At 38.8% G+C, this 21,042-nt stretch overlaps 1 protein-coding gene across 2 annotated transcripts in view; it reads left to right on the forward strand.

Annotated features, from left to right (window-relative positions):
* Positions 1–306: 306 nt before the first annotated feature.
* Positions 307–21,042, forward strand: part of MET (MET proto-oncogene, receptor tyrosine kinase) — a gene marked incomplete at both ends in the record, with an annotated part of 69,425 nt that continues 48,689 nt past the window's right edge. The window contains 2 exons of one of the 2 annotated variants that reach the window (XM_079549530.1): positions 307–1,518; positions 15,268–15,459. In XM_079549530.1, coding sequence (XP_079405656.1) covers positions 319–1,518; positions 15,268–15,459 — 1,392 coding nt within the window. The remainder of the gene's footprint in view (positions 1,519–15,267; positions 15,460–21,042) is intronic. The other variant, XM_079549529.1, reaches the window with a different exon arrangement.

Raw genomic sequence — 21,042 nt, forward strand, 5'->3', positions numbered from 1 at the left:
CAACTGAGAAGTAGTCATCTCTCTTCTACTGTTGTACGATACACCAAAAGTTCTTGCAAAATCTAACATCGTAAAATCTTGCTGTGAACTGTTCTGAAAGCAGTGAAATGAGTGCCCACAAACGAGAGTAATCACAGCAGTTCTTAGCACAAGGCTATTAAGGACACTAAGCAAGATTATGACACTTAAACTGTTAAACAGTTCAGCTAATATTCAGTCTAGAAACACATTTCTGTTGGCTGATAAACTCATGTTTTACTGTGTGAAACATAACCGCTCTTGTTTTTAAATGTATTTTGACAGATTAAACCTCTGACAATGAAGCCTGTTACTGCCTATCCTTCTGGGATTATCCTATTCCTGTTTGCGTTGCTGCAGAGAAGTCATGGACAATGCAAAGAAGCAGCTAAAAAATCAGAGATGAACTTGAATGTAAAATATGATCTTCCTAACTTCATCACAGAGACGCCAATTCAGAATGTAGTTTTATACAAGCATCATGTTTATATTGGAGCAGTCAACAAGATTTATGTACTAAATGAGACTCTCCAAAACATTTCTGTCTACAAGACTGGGCCTATTTTGGAGAGTCCTGGCTGCGCACCATGTGAAGACTGCAAAGATAAAGCTAATTTATCTAACAGTGTGTGGAAGGATAATGTCAACATGGCGCTGCTCTTAGAAACCTATTACGATGATCAGCTCATCAGCTGTGGTAGCGTGTCTGGAGGTGTCTGTCACCGTCACATCATTCCCCCTGACAACCCTGCTGACATAGAAAGCGAGGTGCACTGCATGTATTCACCGCAGGTAGACGGAGAGACAGAAAACTGTCCTGACTGTGTTGTAAGCACTTTAGGAACCAAAGTTTTGGTGACTGAAAAGGACAGGTTTGTCAACTTCTTTGTTGGGAACACTGTGACATCTGCATTTCAACCTCCCCATGTACTGCATTCAATATCAGTTAGAAGGTTGAAAGAAACACAGGATGGATTTGAATTTCTTACAGATCAGTCTTATATAGATATCCTCCCTCAGTTCCGCGACTCGTATCCCATTAAGTATGTCCATGCCTTTGAGCATGACCACTTTGTCTATTTTCTGACTGTCCAGAGAGAATCTCTTGACTCCCAGACTTTTCACACCAGAATTATCCGCTTCTGCACTTTAGATTCAGAGATGCGTTCTTACATGGAAATGCCTCTTGAGTGTATTTTTACTGAAAAGCGGAGGAAGAGGTCCATTAGAAAGGAGGTGTTCAACATTTTGCAAGCTGCATACGTAAGCAAACCCGGTGCAGCTCTAGCCTATGAAATGGGCCTTGGATTGAATGACGATATTCTCTATGGCGTTTTTGCACAAAGCAAACCAGATTCCTCAGAACCAACAAACAGATCTGCTGTCTGTGCTGTCTCTGTGCGAACAATCAATGAGTTCTTCAACAAGATTGTTGACAAGCAGAACATGAAATGTCTTCAGCACTTTTATGGGAAGGATAGCAAATACTGCTTGAACAGGGTAAGTGACAAATTTTTTATATTTCAGAACTCTCGGTCTCTCTTTGACGATGCCATTGTTAAATAGCTGTCCTCTCGTCTTCAGTCACAAAAAGTAAGACCCTTGGTAATTTCAGATTACCTAGCACTGCTGATGATTCATCCTTGTAAGAATGAGTTTCTGTAAACTGACTGAAAATCACTGAGGTCCTTATGGTGCTAAGTATTACTGGAACTGAGGGGAAAAACCGCAACAACAACAACAACAACAAAAACCCTCTTTTTTATTCTTAAGTAATTGGTTACTCTGTGTTCTCTACAGTCTGTGCTGAAGATAAGTAGAATGTTTAGGGAATTATTTCTTTCATTGTCTTAAAGAAGCCTTCATTAACATTCGTATCCATGTGCACTGAAAAGTCCCTGAAAATATCACTCATATTTTAGACTCTGCTAATGCTGAATCACTGCTCTCTTTAGAAAAAAAAATGAAAGTGCTGGTTTGGAACATGCCACAGAGAGCCAGATTGTAATACAGTTACTCATACTTAATACATAAACAGTCCCACTGAAATCAGTTTTCTTAATGAAAGAAGTATCTATTAAAAGTGCGTCTGAGTGAGGATGCCAGTAGTCTCAGAAGGGAAAAGTGGCTGCTCTGTGCACCACGTGTTCAGGTGACTGCTGAGATACTGAGGTGAAGGAAGCACAGGAATTATTTATTCCTTTCTGGTCAGTGTCTGCACCCCTGGCAGCACTTGGAAAGGAAATACAGAATCCGAAATAGGATACTTCTAAAATTTATTTCGAAACATAAAACATTCTCACTTTGAATTATGCAGCAGGGCCTTACATGTGCTCTCTGTGGAGATTGCTTTTTGCAAATAAAAGGAAATTGGAGCTGCAAGGCAACATGCTGCCCTCTGCCCCAGGGCAGGGCCAGAAGGGCCATGAGGAGGCTGCTCAGCCCGTGATCCCAGCCACGGCAACAGCTCAGTCTGCCTTTGGGGAAGGCTTGGGTTGAGGATGGGCACTGCAGGCTTCTGTTGCTCTGGTGGGACCAGCTCAGCACGCTGCCCAGCCCAGGCCATCCAGAGGCCTGACCCCATTAGGAGCTGGGAGCATCTGAAATGAGAGGACTGGGAGGGGGCATCAGTGGACAAGGAGCTGTCACACAGATGCTGTGGCTTTTACCCAGTAGTGGAAATGGCTCAGAGGTAGGGTCCAATCCAGTCAGAGCATCACCAGCTCATCACAACAGCCTCTGCATTTGGGACTGCCTGCTTATTGCTGTCCCCAGCTCCCCACTGGCATTTCCAGTGGATGCTGGTACTGCACCCGCAGCAGATGTAGCGTCTTATCCCCTTTTTGAGGAGAGGGCAGTCAGTTTTCAGGAACTAAAAGCAAGAGAGCAAACATTCAGTACAGTGACTTTCAATGCATTATTGCTTGTTCTAATTTTTCATTTCAGGTCTTAATATCATTTTATTTTCACATTTCAGCTCATTTTTCACAATGAACGTTGTTCTTCTTTGAAAGTGCTTTCTTTCCCCCCTTATTCCCAGGGTATTTTGTTTGTGAGTAACTGTCTTATGGCCTTTAACTTATCTCATTCTGCTTTTGCCTGTAGACCCATTTCACAAGGTGACTTATAGCAAAGTATACCATTAAAATATTGACAGAATAATTTGCCACTTTTTACATGCTGGGAAGTACTTTCCTGTTACAAAAGCTTTTCCAGAGTCTGCTGCTGCTTTGCATATCAGAAATGAATGTCTTATACTCCAGACGGTTTATTATAGTTGCCCGATTTCAAGAAATGTCATCAGAACTCTGATTTCTGTTACATTAAATTGATAAAGGCAAAAATGTTGCTGTGATTTCCTGTGGTTCCTTTAAATGGCACAAAGACAGTCGGATTTTTTTTGTCCTGATTGTTTGCTTAACACTGAGATATCAAGATTGTCAAGCTTTGCTATTTCATTTTCTATATTTTATTCAAGAAGAATCACTAAAGCTCCAATAGAAAACATACTTTGAGCTTTTTCAGGCTTCATGTGGCCAGAAAAATAGGCAAGAATTTGCCTGGCATCCCTTATGCACCTGTTTTTCTGAGGTATGCAAAAACAGATCTGAAAGTTTGAAGAGCAAAGGAAGGGAAGGAACAGGCAGAAGAAGGAATGTTTGTGCTTGTCAGATCTGAACTCATTGATTTTGCTGGAGATCAAAACAAAACAAAATCCCAAACCTTTCAACTTGTCTTAGGTTGAGTTAGGTTTGTAGATTATTAAAATGCACTTTGTAAGTCACCTTCAACTTAAAAGAAAGCTTTTATAAACTATGAGAGTTTGTCACAGTTTATTTTAGCAAAATTAAAAACTTGCTTTTTGTAATGCTGCCAAGATGACCTTTCTTTTTAACATTGACAGAATGAAACCACAGGCCACTGAAGCAAGAAAAGGCTCTGACCGCTATGAGAGTTAGTCATAGGACAGTGAAAACAGTCCACCAGTGAATAAGAGTTACCACCATCTTCAAAATTAAAAAGAAAAGAAAAAGCCTTTAGCAGTGTTTGCAAGAGACTGCTATGCTATCTGATAGTTTAGTTGCAGTCATTGATGTAGACCGTTTCATGTTACCAAAAAAATTCCCAGTAGAAAATTATACATAATTTGGCTGGACTTTGAGGTAGTCCATCTTTCTGAGAGGCAATCCCTCAGTACTGTTGAGACTAAGGGTGCTAAAGGATGCTAGGGCTGCAGAATAAATTAGAATAAAGCAACCAAAACACTTCCTTAATCCTACCTTCTCAGATTTTGATCTTTTTAAAAGCGCCTTACACTCATCTTGATGTGCTTAATAAAATTTGTTAGCTTTTAGCCTTGTTTTCTAAATCAGTGTTATGATATGCCTGTCTTTCTGTTAGTTCTCCTGACAAATGCAACCTTTAGAAATTTTATAGATGTGAATCCAAGTGTGACTCTAGAGACAGATTCAATATATGCTCAGGCTGTGGAAACTGATGAAGTGCAAGGAGCCCCTTTATAAACAGCAGAGGGACTAACTGGGACCAGAGAAGGAATTGCTCACCCATGGGAAAAGTTTCTGTCATAGCTCAGTGGGAGAGTGCAGTCAACCAACCACAAGATGTAAATCCAGGCTCATCTGTGCTTCACTTATTCCAGTGCTTGTGGAAAGCATTTCAAAATCAAAATGAAACATTTTCAGTTGTGTTTAAGTGGCATACTTCAGAAGGTGAAGCCCGAACTCACTGAAGTCAGGAATAGAAAAAGTTAATCTGATGGTTAATCTGTCTGATATCAGATGTACTTCAGTGGAGCTGAGACTAGTTAACAGTTCCTGAGAATTTCTGTCAGTGAAGAGCTGTCTGTCACTTGGGTGACAGAAAGGAGGAAATTGAACTGGTTTCAAATTAAAAGTAAAATGTGGAGTTGTAGTAAAGGAGTTTTCTTGCCAAAGTCAGTAGAAATATATCCGAGAGGTAGCTGCTGTAGAAGGTTTTGAACCACTGTTCAGGAATCCCCTCACCCACAGCAAGGAAACTGGATGTTGGCTTTTAGTCACTTTCAGCCGTGGTATTGGAGTGGAGGTGTACTTAGCTGAGGAGACAGATACTGCTTGTTTCATCTGTGGATGTAGCCTGGTAGTCTCAAACTCTGTCATGAATTGAATGGGACTCTCCACGTGAGGAAAATGGTTTGAGTTTAGCCTTGGCAATCTCAACTATATATATCAACTGTCAGATCTTATGGGTTTTGTTTAGCTTTTGTGTGTCTGTTATTTACCAAACTATTGTGAGCCCATTTCTCTGCTACCCAGTTTCAATCCCTACTGAGTTCTGTGGAAAAGCATCTTTGAAAATGAAATAGTCTCTAGAAGTTCCTTCTATAGGGACAGATGAGAGGCTAACATACTCCATTTACTTTCTGGGAAAAGAGAAACCACACATAGCTTTTACTACATTTCCCACAAGTGTCCTAAAGCAAGACAGGCTGGTCACCACTCCTGTCAAATGAAAGGCACAAAGAGATAAAAATCATACTGGAAGAACACGAAATGAAAACAGAAAATCACCAAAACAAGAGATAAAATTACAGTAAAATGAACACATGCCGATGCTTCTTTATTACTATTACATATCATGATAGATGAGTAAAATTGGGTTATGCTTATATTGTAATGGAAGAAAATAATTGCTGCCTTCTATCAGGAAACCACAAAGGCACTTATTGATCTGTCATCCTTAGGATATGTCTAGGAATATTTAATAAAATAAACAGAGACAAATAACTCTTCCAAAGCCCTGTAACTCTAATATCCCACACTATTTGGCTTAAAAAAAATATTAGCAGGCTTAAAAATAGCACCATGTCTCTCTGGTTAGGAAGGGTAGATGTGGCTTATTTGGATAATCTCACAACATAGATAATAAGTTTATTTGTATTGTGAGTAGAATGTGCCTAGTTCCCTCCCCTAAAAGTCAGGCACCAGGATCCATCTGAGTGATTCAGTCATTTATTCTTTTTTTTAAAATGCTACATCAAATGGGACACGGAACTCTGCCTGGGCATGAAGCCTGCTCCTAGCCATACAGTTTTTGTGCTAGCTACTCTATGGGTTCTGACATCTCAAAAGGATAAATAAAGAGCAATTTAGTGATGAGCAATGCACAATGACACCCTTTAAAACAGGCTTAAATCATGCTAGTAAAATGATGGGCTGCATCCACATTCCTGTTCTGCATTCAATTCCTGTCTGCTGAAAGTCCAGGAAATAGCCTACCGGTGTCACTTGAGTCCTTCATGGCACCAAGTGCAAGGCAAGGTGTGCTTGCCAAGCCAAGATCCTCCAGCATTAGGTACAGTGCCATCTACCCACTCAGTCTTGCAAGGCATGTCTGGAGAGAGTGTGATGGCTGCAGGAACAGTCTGAACTGCATGAAAGAAGAAGCTAGGCACACGTATGGCTATGGTTATCTCAGGCTGGGCCAGATTCATCAGAGGCATAAACCATTGACGTGAGGGCTGTTTTGTCCCTGAGCTTGCCCAGGGACAAAGGCACAAGAAAGTTCCCAAGAAAAAGGCAAGGCAAGGAAAAAAGCATGTCAAGGACCTTCTTCGGAAAGTACCATGTGGGTATATGCAGACTCTTCCAAGCTCCAGCCTATGTGGGGCTTGGGGGCTGGCTGACCTGTTAATCTAAGTGTTGAAAAACTACAGAGTTTTTCGTCTCCTGATCTCCTGTTAAGGACCTGTCTTTGGCTCCCAGTGCTGCTGCTTGGTATTTTATCATCTTCTTGTTGAAAGCTGGATTTCTCTGTGAAAAAGTGGTATCCGTTAACCTACCATTTTCTGCAAAGGGCACTGCTTTATCATCCAGAGTTACTAATAATGTTCCATTTCCAGAGTTTTTAATCAAATTCTTCCACTGCAGGCAGGGATCCCTGTTGGCTATTAATGTGGGAGAGTGATAGTACTGCATTTCTCTGGAATTTCACAGAAATCATTTCAAGCAGAAAATGTTTTTTAATTTTTCACATTGATGTCTGGATATTCTGGTCATGTGTTTTTTATTCCTCGGAGTTTCTGAAACCCTTTAAACTCTAAAGACTAGAGCTGGGCATAGAATAATTTTCTGATCCTGTGTAACTCTGACAAAATGTGAAAATCTTTACGGTCCCACAGGAAGAGGTTTCCAAAATTTAGACTAGTAGGCATGCAGCATTAAGTACACTCACTGGAGACACAGTATTCAGATTAAGTCTATTTTCCTGGGTGCAAAGCAAATTCTAAGGTTCCTTTCCTCTGCTTTAAGTTTCTCTCTAGTCTGCAGATGGATGGTTTGCAATGGGACACTGTCACCCCTACTGAGAGAGCTGGTTGGGTTTCTTTGTGCACAAATCCACATTGCAGAGAAAAGGAAGCTGATTCTGCAGTGCACCACGTGCGTATCTACTAAGTCTGGGATTTAGCCCACCTGGCTTTGATGGTTAGCTGAGACATCTAAGTCAGGAATGAATTTCCCTCAGCTTCTGCTGCCAAATGATGAAGAAGCATATCCAGAGGGCATCCATCTCAGATACCACAGTATTGTAAGCGTCTAACAAGCTTTCAGCCTTCCATTTCTGCCCATCTATGAAAGACAGTTTTTTATCCTGTCTGCATTTAGAACAAAAGCCCTGACAAGGCAGACATCTGCCTTTCAGCTCCTTCAGCACCACCCTTACCTCAGCAATTTCTCTGCTCACAGTTTGATCTGACTCAGGACCACGTGTCACCATCTCCTGCACTATTGCTCACTAAAGCAACAGTAGGCAATTAGTATCCTGGAGACTGTTGTGTCACTTGGACTTTCTAGGTTAAGAACTCAGACAGTTTTCCATCTGAGTGGAGTTACTCCTAAATTTCCATAGACAGAAGTAAAATCAGAGTCAAATCCCATGCAAAATATATATTTAAAAAAAAAAAAAAAAAAAAAAAAAGTACTGCAAAGGAATAAAAACTATTGAATAAATGTTTCAGAAAGTAAGAGCAGGTCACAAAGAAATATTAGTTCTACTGGATATGCAGTGAGTGAATACAATGAAATGTTAGGGGAAGAATGATCCTGGGGGACGTACTAATGATAGCTTCATTTTCTCAAGGCCTATGCAACTCTTCTTTTTACACTACTAGAAATTAGGGCCAATTGTATGATTTTCTCCTACTTTCTGGACTCCTTTCTATCCCACACATCTCTTGTACCACTGTTCTGGCTGCAAGTGCAGTTGTTGAGCAATATCCTCTTGGAGTAAGAGTCTCCACATAGCATTATTTTAGAATACCTGATTTACATGAAACTCACAGCTTTTCTGCATCGTCACATGTTCCACATAAATAAGGATTTCTCTGAGAAAATGCACCTAATGTACTGCATAAATGTATACCTAAACTGTTCATAGCAACAACTCTTATATCTTATTTTATTTATTCACTATCTGTAATTAGTCAACACCTCTCATTTGATAATCTGTATACTGAGTTAGCTGTTAAATTAATATAAAGGAAATAAGCAAAAAGCGAAGATTACTTAGGTCCATTTTATCTCCCAAATCAATAAGATTTACTTAGTGCTAATGCACTAACCAAATTACAAGAACTAATGCAGCACTGTTCAATGACAAAAGCAAATAACCCTTTGAATGATCTTGACAATAGAACATATAATCATCTTAATTTGTATTAACTAATTACATTTAACGGGGATGTCTTTTTACCTTATTACCTTAAGTGGAGCATCACTACTGTAAACCTCCTTCCCCTCCTCATTTAACAGTGAAGTAGATCAAGGCAACAAGTGTAGGAGTTAGTGGGTTTATATTGTGTAAAATTTTACTTCAGTGGAGTTCTTTAAAGATTTCTCTTTTTCTGGGAGTCATTTGCACAATACTTTCTTTGACTTAAGTGAGTTCCAGATCAAGTCCTGGAAGCTCAAAGTGTAGCTTAAAGATCTTCCAGTAATTTCCTCTAAATTTTTCCTTCTTTTGCAACAAATACTGTTTTGAAGGGTTAGCTTCCTGTGTTACTGTGACCATGGCCAGGCAATAGTAATGCATAGTATTGGCCACAGCATAATTATGGTTGCTTAATGGTTTCTATCTTGCTTTTTCTTTAAGTCTCTTACTTTGCAGTTGAGAATTGAAATTTTATTCTCAGAAAGGGAACACACTTCCCCTGTATTTTATTAAAAAACAAAACAAACAAACAAACAAACAAACAAAAAAAACCACTTGACTTGCATTCAATACATGAGGAATAATACTAAGAAGAGGAAGGAAGAGGGAAACAATTCTTTGTTTAAAACAAAAAGAGGAAGAAAGTCTTTTTCCTTGTAAAGCTATGTTACAGTGCTCCAGCAGAAGTTCTTAGAAACAGAAGAACCCAGTCCCTCACCACAGCTGTGTTCAGTTCTCAGGCAACACTGGACTGAGTTCTCAACACCTACTGTCTCATGAAGTGACCACATACACGGTATATCTTCTTCTGTAGGAACTGTTTGGTGAGAAATGTGTGCCCACAAGTGAAACTGGCTCATGCAATTTTTTATTGTTTTTTCCCCTCCTTATTATCACAAGAACAATTCTGCTTTGCAAAACTATGCTTTAAAATTCACATCACTTTTTGTATGATGTGTTTTAAAATACATTTTTGTGATGTGAACTCTGAATGATTTCTATTCTTCCCAAGAGCATGGATATAGGTAGCTGCTTGATAGAATGAATAGTGCTTGAAGATGAGCATATGTATCTAGTAAGCTATCTACTACCTATCACTGCCTCATTAACATGGACATTATATGTCTTTCTGGGCTGTGAGAGCAACAGGTGGGCTGTGCACAGCAGACTGTTCCAGTATGGTTTCCATTGGGTCCCCACTGCAAATAAAAGCTGACTTATCCATTTGGAATACTTCTTTCCAACGATATACTGAGCCCATTGATATAAATATGTGCAATAGTTCAATATGAAAGACCAAAGCTCATCACTGATAATATCTAACAAAGGAAATGAGAGAATATGATCTCGGTAATCTTGGTGCCAATGAAGAATGTTGTCACTGTATATTCAGCCTGCTTTTAAACAGTACATACAACTAGCATGGCTATATGGACATCCCTGTTTAGATACACATAGTTACTTCTTGGAAATGCAGCAGCAAGTTTTGGCAATTCACACTGCTGCTGTGTTGATCCAACAGGTGACAATTCCAACTATAGAATTGCAGTCGATTTTGCTGGCAAAAGCCAAAATGCTGCATCCAAAGAATTTCTGTTTCTCATATTCCTGCATTCTGACTGGTTTCACTGTACTGCACTGAAGTTTGTTCACAAGAGATTCTTCTCTGTTCAGTTGCTTACAAAAAATGAATGTCCATAATTTTTCCTTGTATGGTCACTGATTATGCTTATAATCAAAGAATTGAGACAGTTGCACTAAGGGAGAAAAACAAATGTGAGTGTTCCTTTTTAGAATTGCTAGCAGTGAAATTTGGTCAATTTCACAAATTTTTGTTCTTGCAAATTGCAGAGGAAAAAATACTCCTCCATGGGACCAGCGTAGAAAGCTACATATATATATATCTAATTTTCTTCCTTGTGCTTTAATCCATCCAACCAACTATGGTGTGAAACCACCTGGAAAAGGAGGGGAGATTGTCCCTTTCCCAAGGGAATTGAGAGAAAAAGGCGCAGAGTGAACAGGGCCTCTAAATGTGCTGGAGGCCAGAAAGGTTGCCTCGTTATTTTTCTCCTACTTCATTTTTGTCAAGGAGTTATAAGAACAAGGATCTTCCCTAAGTTCACAATTGAAGAGACAGGTATGTGAGCTGGGAAGATTTATGAGGTTTATGAAATCCAAGAATTCCTTTCAAAGATAAGAACATTAGACAGGCCAGGTTCATAATGTACCTCACATTTTTTAATTTGGGGATGGAAAAGAGATGGTACAAGTTCCAAATCTAGTCTTCTGGTAGACCTCTAGCATGATGCTGATCAAGTCACTCGTCCTTTTCAGACAATATCTTGGCTTCACCAATGTTACTGGAGCCAGAATTTTACTTCTTGTCTTTCATATGGAAGGATAGAGTGATCAAATGTGTTTCTCATCTGGAGAGAGATACTGTACGCTACCCAGAGAACATGGATGCACTGCAAAACAGCAAAACTTTGTTGGTGAGAAAACTCAAGAAAATTGAGATAGGAAAATCTGAAGAGGTTCTTTTGTCTTCTTGTCACTTACTGTTGCTGTTCACCCTGTTATGCATGTAAGTTCTTCACAATTATGTATTTGTATATAAGAGAACACACTCCTGAAAACTGTAGTTTACTCATCTTGATTTGCTGACCTCCACAGCAGAAGAGATAAGAAACTATTCCGGTGATTTCCTAAATGTCTTCACACACTGTTTCGACTTTAAATTGGATTGGGAATCAATTTGCTATGTAGAATCATCCATTCATTTTCTTTACAGCAGCTATTCATTGAAAATGGATTTTGCCATTTGTGTACATCAGGCTCCAGCTATCTGGCAGTAGCTCCTTTCTCCATGGTCCATGGTAGACCATAGAAATGCTCAACAGAGAAATTCTGTAGGCACTTCTGAGTGTCCATTTCTCTTCCTGGAGACTCTCAGGACCTACAGCATGAAACTAAAGCTGATATTAGTAATTTGATTCTTGAGAGACAATGAGTGAAAAGTCATATAAACTAACCACTAGGAAACAAGACTCCCACCTATTTCCAATGTACTTGAATTCTCCTTCATAAATGTAGTATTTTACACTAGTAAATCTCGTTACTTTCAGTTCATTTCTCCAATTTGTCAAATTAAATTTAAATTTTAATGATGTCCTCCAAATTGCTTGCAAGACATTATGAGATGTTCTGCAGTGATTAAGTCATTAATTTCCAGTTTATTCAAGACGTTAAGCATCAGATCAAGACATAATAACACTATCTAATTGAGCACTGCACTTAAATAAGAAGAGAGGTTTTGGCCAGCTCTAGAAAGACCAGCCTGGAGAAATGCTTATTGAACTGTTTCTCCAAATAACACTACTGCAAATGTCAGAAAAGCTCACAAAAAAGTCCCTGGTCAAACCTTTTGAGACTTTTTGTCCCTGAGTCTACCTTTTTAGACTAGATACAAGGCACTGACACTGACTTTCTTTAACAGTTTCAAGATTTTCTCCATGCTTTGCACTTTGTTTCACACATGCAGCTGTGTCCAAAATATTATTTTTAATTCTGATAATGGTGTAAATCATCAGTTAACTGCCAAGCAGCAACTGATTTTGATAGGCCAGATCAAAGATTTCTGGAGACTTCTTTGATGTGTTTGTCTTCCCTGGACTGAGATCAAGATAAATCCTGAAACATCAAAACTTCTCCTATGAACAAGTAAGATAGCATATGTTATGTCCTACCCTTCTGGATGTGGACAAAAGACAGGACTTGCCTGCACCTTGTTGCATTCCAGTGGCTCACCTACAGTAGCTTCACAAAGCCCTCACTATGAATCATGTGCAATTGGCACTTCTCATAACACAGGAGAGGCAGTATAGCCCAACCCAAGCACTTACCCGTGCTCTAATTGTCCATTTCAATATTTGTGTGATTTGTCACTGGAACTTGGCATAACATCCCGAGTGCATCATCTGACATCAGTTATTTTTCCACATTGACAGCCAAGAGGATACTTATGTGTACTGAGAAACAGAGGGAGAGAGAGAGATTCAATCTTCAAAGAGTTAATTTAAAGCAGCTTCTTTGCTGAAGTTTTCTGTGTTATCAATCTTTCTATGATTTTCTAAGTAGCCTTTTAATCTCTCTATTTCTACTCAAGGATCAAAGCATTTGTATTTTCTGAACAGCTTATCTTACACTGTTGGTCCATGAAGCGCCGGGTTTTGTAAGAGAGCCATATGTGGAACAGTCTGAAGGTTCTTGGGCAGATACCCAAAATTACAACATCTCTGAGGAAGGCTGAAATGACTTTGTGGCTGAACTGACTTCAGGGAGGCTAGGGAAGGTGTCAAGGCAAGTAGGATAATCTAGCCACTTGTTAAAATGAGCTTGAACAGAGCTTCACAAGGAGCGTCAGGATGTTCCAATCATGTTGAGATGAGCAAAAAAGAGGAAGTGCTTTCTTAAGGTTAGCGCAAAAACATTGTCCCCAAATTGTTTTTTGTTCGTGGAAGGAAAGGAATTAAAGCAAAGAGCAGATGTCCCAAGGTGGGGGAGGGTACACTCAGAAACCTGCATCATTTCAGAAAGCATGAAAAGTGCACATCTTTCTGCACTTGAACTACTCATACTCGTTGTATGAGTAATTTTTGCACAGATGTTTCAGAATTATTTTTCAACTGGATAGGATATGAGTGCAAAAGAGCAAAGCCTTTAGCTTGTTTGGAGTCCAAAACAAAGAAAAGTTAAGTTTGTCTATTGTTGATGATTTAACCATGTCAAATACTGGGTTAAAAATATGTATTCAGCGAATGTTCAGTGTGCTTAAATGCAAAGTATTAGCTGATTTCCTAACATACATTGATTAATATCAAAACATATAGAGAAAACATTCTAGCACGTGGATAACCAAACTGAAGTGATTGCTATATCAAATCTAATGTGAATGTCCTCTTTCTGTATCATTAGATTGTGTGTAGAGATCTCAGTTGTGCTTGTTTGGTCTTATGCAGCGTTTTACATAAATAACAGAGAGAAATGGCAGGACACCTGGAGGAAAGCTGGCTCTATTGCTGAAAGGAACCTCCAGGAATCACAGGAAACTTCATTTGCCACTGCTATTGCTGGACACAGTTCAGAAATACAACAGTTTCATGGCAAAGGACTGAATCATTACATTGAACTGTTTGCTAGTAGCATTTTCAATGCATAGCTTTTTTTTTTTTTTTTCCCAGATTTCACCAGTGTATAACCAACAAGAAATTTGGGGTTAATTGTGTTCTTTTTCATAATACTTTGATTATAAACAGTAGAAGGAAAATCATCCAAGAAAATAAAAAATAAAATTTTACTCCTACTTGTTCTTAAAGTACAAGATCCAAATCTTTTTAGTTTAGTGGAAAGAATCTGTCTTTAAAAGGCTAAATTCAGGCTTTTAAAAGGATTTTAAAAACATGTTTGTAACTACAAATCAATACAAAATCAGGAAAAACCTAGCTCTGAATTGATTTTGACAGAGGGAATCATCATATGATCCTTTATAATCTTCCTACATGTTTATTCATAAAGTATGCTACAGTGGGAAGACACTAGATGACTTCCCAATTTAAACTGGTTAGAGATCCTTTAGGGGGTTCCCGGTTATTATTTGTACAAATTCACCAAAACAGATGATATAGTATCAATAGTAATGGAATTTTCAGTTAATAGATTACTATTGAATTATCAGAACAGCAGGTTATTCTTCTCTAGAGATTCCTTAAGTGTACTCCTCAAGAATTTTTCAAATAAAAATTAAAAACATGTATTCTCTGTTGCCAAACCGAAAAAGAAGATCCCACAAATACAGCAACTATTATAGTTCACTCAAGACATACAGAGATTGGACAAAATAATGCATAAGCAATAGATGATCAATATAACAGCTTAAGTAATTATAAAAATCTGGCTTCAACCTCAGCTTCATTAAAATACACAATCAGAAACACATTTTTCCTGCTCTATCTCGTTCTTCTTCATCTTTTTCTTTTCTGCCTTGTTACTGAAACAAATGTGGGGAATTAGAGAACAGAAAAATGTTGGAAAATCTTATTTTTAATGCAGAAAAAAAGTGGGGAAAAAAGCAAAGTTTTTTACAGAATCGTATTCTAGGAATCAGTGTTTTAGAAACAAGTGTGTTATTGGTCAAGCTCTGCAATCAAAGAATTCTGAGAGCCTTGCTGAAGAAGCATTATGGAATTCACTATGAGAAAGGATACTTTGATATGTGTTCTTATACACATATCATCTGGTTAAATAAGGACCCTATGATCTTCTTCCTAACAGACAGAATGAAGAAGTTAAAAGAAACATTCCCATAATGTTAAGAAGTCATTGCCTTCCTCAAGGAACACCATAACTGATGAAGCAATTAAGTTTGAAATGTTTTAAAATACTTTTGGTCAAATGCATTTGTGCTAAATGACTTCACTCTGACAAAGATCTATTCTTACTCATAAAGACAGCAATCATCTGTGCTTCATTTTCTAACAGGCTTTTTCAAGAAATGCTTCATACTGCAGAGCACAAGATGATGAATACCGCTTAGAAGTTACGACTCCTTTGCAGAGGGTTGACTTGTTCATGGGCCAGTTCAACAACATCCTCTTAACTTCGATATCTGTCTTCACCAAAGGGAATCTTACCATTGCCAATCTGGGAACTTCAGAGGGACGCTTCATGCAGGTAAATATTACCTTCACACTAAAAAAATGCTCTGGAGTTTTGCGGAACAGTGAAAAGTGAGGACCAGTATTATATTATCCAGTTTAACAGGGTGTTAGAAAATTCAAATTGTTGAGCAAAATAGAGCCTCTGGAACATAAACAAAGCATCTAATGCAGCATTCAGCATTTTAAATGTTCACATGGGATTTGTGGTTTGGGGCAATGGTTCTGGATCAAATTCCAGCACAGTCCATCTGGTTAAGCTCAGAGATCTTTTTTGGTCCATACAAACTAGATTTCTTTCAAAGGACAATAAACTGCACTTTCTGTCCTACATACATACTGAATATACTTCAACCCCAACTCGGGGTAGAAAGGTCTAAAAGAATGACTGGTTCTTCAAACTGTTTCAGACATGTGCTTCATGTTGTCATTTAACCTAGAAGATCAGATTAAACCTAACTTAAAGTAAACTGCTCAGACAGTTTATTGTGCAGAAACAGGAGCGTTAGTTGTTTCTAGATACTGATCCACTTTTACGGCACCAAATTACTTGCTATTGTACCCATACGAGATTATGACTCACAGTTGAAGAATTGAGATTAACTTCTTCCCCTACACGCTTACAAGTATCTCTGATTGCATCTTAGATTTTACAAGACATTTTCTTCATACTGTTCTTTTGGACAGCATTTCTTCCTGCCCTAAAAGATGTTTTCCATAATAAGTGGTAAATTATGCTCCTGAAGTCTGTCTCCCGCCACTGAGTGCATAACTGATCTAGGTAGGCAGACTAGCCTGCATGCCTTCTTTGTAGGTGAATAATGAAATAAATCTAACCCGTAGGGCCAAAAGTCTTTTTGAAGTTTATCAGTCACACATAAGAGGAAAAAATACTTTGAAAGCCATGAGGACTGCCTCTATCTACCCATCTCACTTCAAGCACTGCTAGCCTGCAATGACCACCTGGGAGAACTTGACTTCTAGAGCTGCCAGAGGGCCCAGTCTGGGTGTGTATGTCTGGATCCCTCTTGTATCCAAGTGCCTGCGTCCTCTTCACTTGGACAGTATTACTTGTCCTGAACTGTTGGCAGTCTGAATATCCTTATTCCATGGGCTGATGAGTCATAAAAGATAGGAGTGTTATCCATCAACCATTGTTAAATTACTCTGAATAAGAAGGCCATCATGAGCTGCTGTGCCCTTCCAGCTTTCTTATTCTGACAATCTTCCATCAGAAGACGGTTGGGCACTGCATCTTTTTATAACAATCTTTGTAGGGTGTAAGTCATCAGATAGTCTAAATAACATGCTTTCTCTTTCTTCTCTCCCTTCCCTTCATTCTCTGTTCTTAATACACCCCGTAGGCAGGTGTGCATACTGTCTCCAGTATTTATTAACCCACAGTTGGCACCTATTTCTGTCAAAGGAAAGCCCCTACTATTGCCTTCTGCACAGACTGGATGCGGAACCTATCCCACAACAGTCTGTTGTGCTCCTGCAAAGCAGGAGGTCAAAGTAATTTTCCACGAAGGATAGGTGGAAAACAGGAGAAAATCAGAGCAAATTACATTTCTCCTTTCCCTCTAACAGATAGGAATTTAACAAAATGTTCGGTGACAGCCCTGCCATTTTTGCCTGAACTTCCTTTGACAGCTTCGTTATCTGTAAGCTGCAGGAAGTCTTAAGGCAGGAAAGGCAAATGCTAAGAGCTACATGCTAAGCACAGGAGCAACCTACGCTCTGCTCTTAAACATAGATACTGGTTCACACAGCGAACATGAGCAATTTGTTTAACCTTTCCAAAGCCATTTCCCTATCTGAAAAATACAGTTGGTAACAATCAGTATCTTACTCACTGCATTTGTTTTTGGCTGTCACAAAGCTTTTAGGGATCTTTGGTGGAAAGCACAAGCCAGCATTATTTTTATTTGCAAGATTCCTTAAATTATTCATTCAAGCCCTGAACCACACATTTCAGACGTCTACCCAGTTCATGGAACAATTAACATATTTCCAGGATATATTTCCCATTCCAGGTTCAGCTACAGATCAAAAGAAAAGCTATCGTGTAAACTGTACATTGCCATTAGAGAAATATTCTCATCATTGAACTAGATTGGCTTGAGTTACGGAGGGAAGTTATCATTGGTCTTATACTGTAATAAGAAGGAGCTCTTTCTATGAGAGTTTGGTGTGACCACCAGCAGAATATGCATACTAACTAGCTTTAATGACAACATCTCCAAATAAAATCCTTTGTGTTTTTCACTTCTTTTAAATGCTCTTGAAAGGAATAGTAGGTCGCTAGGATGCAGAAGATGTGTCTTTTTGCAGAATGTAATGTTCACTTCCATTAAGTCTTTCATTTTTTTAATACTTATAGATATCTAGGAAGTGCTAGGAAGTACATGTTCATCAGCAAATGCCCAACAAAAGCAGATTTTCAGTGTTTCTATGGAAATGTTGCTATTAACTGCAATGAGATGGAAATCATTAAATACCGAGATATTAAACTAACACTACTGAAGTAAAATGGATTTAAAAAGTCAGGATAATCTAACAGTAACTTAATTCATCAAAACAATATTCCCAGTCACTTCCCCATACATTTTAGCAAAGAAATTTAACTGTTCATTTTTTGTTTTGTTTACAAAACTTCCGTAATGTGTTGCAAGGAATCCTCTGTTGTTTCCCTTATTGCACACCTACCTTTTGCAAGTGCATCATACCTTTTGCACTAACATTTTTAGCTCTTCATACAGGAAAATGTTGGATTTTCTCGTACAATTTACTTGTAACTTGCAGCTATTCAGAGTTGACCACACCTGTTCAGAGGGAGATTTGCTTTCAGAGAAAACGACTTGCATGGTTCTGTCAGGGCACCTGTTTTATAACAGGTTATATTGTATTAATATCTTCATAATATGTTTACATAGAAATTATCTAAAAGGAAAAGAAAATATATATATTCAAATATGGATTTCTCCTAATGAATGCAGCTCCTCTTTGAAGTACTAAATTTCAAGTCTATGTTTAGACAATTTAGTTTGTGGCATAATTTCAGCACTAGGAGTTATCCACGAGATTAAGAGTTGCACAGTACCTCTGTCTCTGGCAACTGCATCCATTGGTGCAGTAGCAAACTACTGATTCTCAACTCAAGAAAAAATCCTTTCACATTCACCTGCTTACACTTGATCAGTAGTCAACCATTTGATCCTCCTTTTCTTTCTTTGATTTCTTTGATTTTTCTTTCTCTTTCTATCTTCTTTTGTGCTTCCTTCTACCGTTACTTTTTGCCTTTCTACCAATGCCTTATCTCTGAGCCTGTTTCCACTTCCATTTTTTTTTCTCTGTTTACCATGTACTTAAAGAACAACATCTCTGCAGAAGTCAGGAGAAGGTTTAATAAATAGTTTCTGAGAACAGTTTTTCCTTCCATAGATGATGGCTAGCTGATTCTAGATTTCTGATGTATTTAGAGCCAGATCATGTTGATGCGATTCAACTGAAGGTGATGGCTGTGCTAATGACCCAGCGTTTTTCAGAGAATAGCCTGTATTTTGCTACTCTAAAAAAGCATCAGAGGAACCAAAAATAATGAGATTGCAAAAGCTGCTATGCTTCACCCAGTCAGCAAATAGTCACCTGTTATTTGCTGCTTGTGCTTTTATTTAGATTAAAAAGAATTATGCTCTTTAACAGCTCTGGAAAGCACCATACACTAATACTGGACAGGAAATGCAGCCTCCTTTACTAAACATATATTTTTTCAGCCAAAATCTAAAGCTAATCTAGATGGTCCAAACTCAAAGATTCATGAGCTCTTTTAAGGAAGATTATTAGGGCCAGAAGGTGAATTCCAAAGCTCTCCTGGAGCATAATTGCAGCCCATTGACATACTGAGCATGTTTTGGCTGCATCAGAAATGTTAAATTTTTATTTGGCCATGAGTAGATTGGAGTTTGTAGTTTACTAAATATTGTGGAGTTTCTGTTACAACACAGAGCAGTAATAATTTTTCTAAGACAGCTGACACGCATGAGACGGACAAGAAAAATGGTTTTACTTCCTTCCTAAGCTGGAGCCTGACAACAAGCTTTTTTTCTCCCTCCTTTTTTTTCTGTTGAGAAGTTGCAGCTGTTTCGACCTTTCTTATTGTGCTTGTTTTCAGAGTGTGACTGGGAACAGAGGCTGAAAGTACAGCTGTTGGGTGCAAAGTGAATCAGGTATTTCACAGTGGTTATTTGATTAAAAAAACAGCACACAGTCACACTACTGTAGCTGTGGAATCAGATTTACAGCTGATGTAAACCAGTCTTTCTCCCCTTCAGTTAGAGAAATTACATTGAGTATACTTTCATAACTGGAAAAGACTCATTTATTACTAGCCAGCATTTCAGGGAAATTATAGTTTGTCACAAATAAATAAGGAAATAAAATCTATGCTTATAGTTTTGGTCAGCTCCAAGGTGAAGCTTTTTTTTTTTTGTTCCTGAAATGTTATATTACTTCAGAGAGTGAGTTTTGAGTAATGAAGGAAAGAGCAAAGTTCTTCAGGAAGGGGAATTCTCTCTGATAGCTCTGGGAGAGTGGGATACGGGAAAGTTTTAAAAGATCCTGAGAAGTTCACATTCAGTTTGGTCTTAACAATGAACAAGAGGCTGATACCTCTGATGAATGCAGAAGCTGGTTTTCAGCATAACCCTGTTTGGAAGCAGAGCAATGCATACACCTGAAGCTGATATCACTGAGGTCAAACTCAAAACACTGTTTGTTGGTTCTATGCTTCAGGAAAAAGGATGGAAAAAGTCTTCACACAGCTTTACAACTACTATGAGTAACAACTCTCTTTAAATGCAATTTTGGCAGTAGTGTCAGATCACTTAGGGACCTCCTGACTCTAGGAGTAAAACTTGGTGCAGTGGGGGGTAGCATTGGGCTATGCTTGAGGTGAGGATCTCCTGCAGGTGTCCTCTCATCTCTATGGGACAGTAGGGTGTCAATCCTGTTGTTCATGGAGGTAAGAGCGTCTTCCCCTGGGTTTACATGCACCCTGAGATGCAGTCAGTCCCTCATTGGCTGCAATCCTGTTCAGTCTGTCTGGGTATGAGCCAGGGCTAGCTGAGTTACCAAGTTGCCAACTCCTGAGTTGCCAACTCCTTACCAAGAGTTGGCAAGGCATGGTCACACACTGTCACGTCTGTGCAGCTTCAGGACTGAATATAACTTGGGGCATGAGAAGCAAAACTTGCTAGCATAGATAGTGCTTGTTGGCATGGAGAACATCCGCTCACCCTTCTCAGGGCCTCTCTGCACTTGTTTTACTCAAGACAATAACAAATAGGAAGCTTTTTTTTCTAGAGACCCACTACATCTCAGTATTTTTAGCCAGATTTTTCAGCTAAGAAAGGAAGTATGGGGTTTGAATGAAGAGTTCAGGACATACAGGGGAGATGTAATGAGGAAAGCAAAAGGACAGACCAATATTTCTCCCGGTAGTCTCCTATGTCTGGTACTCAGTGGCCCAGAGATTTCCTGAGCTGGAAATTGCACCCGTGCCTGGTGTTTAATAGTCCTTAATAGTCTTTTAATAGTC

Source organism: Tetrao urogallus (assembly GCF_951394365.1).
Source record: "Tetrao urogallus genome assembly, chromosome: 1".
Lineage (NCBI taxonomy): Eukaryota > Metazoa > Chordata > Aves > Galliformes > Phasianidae > Tetrao > Tetrao urogallus.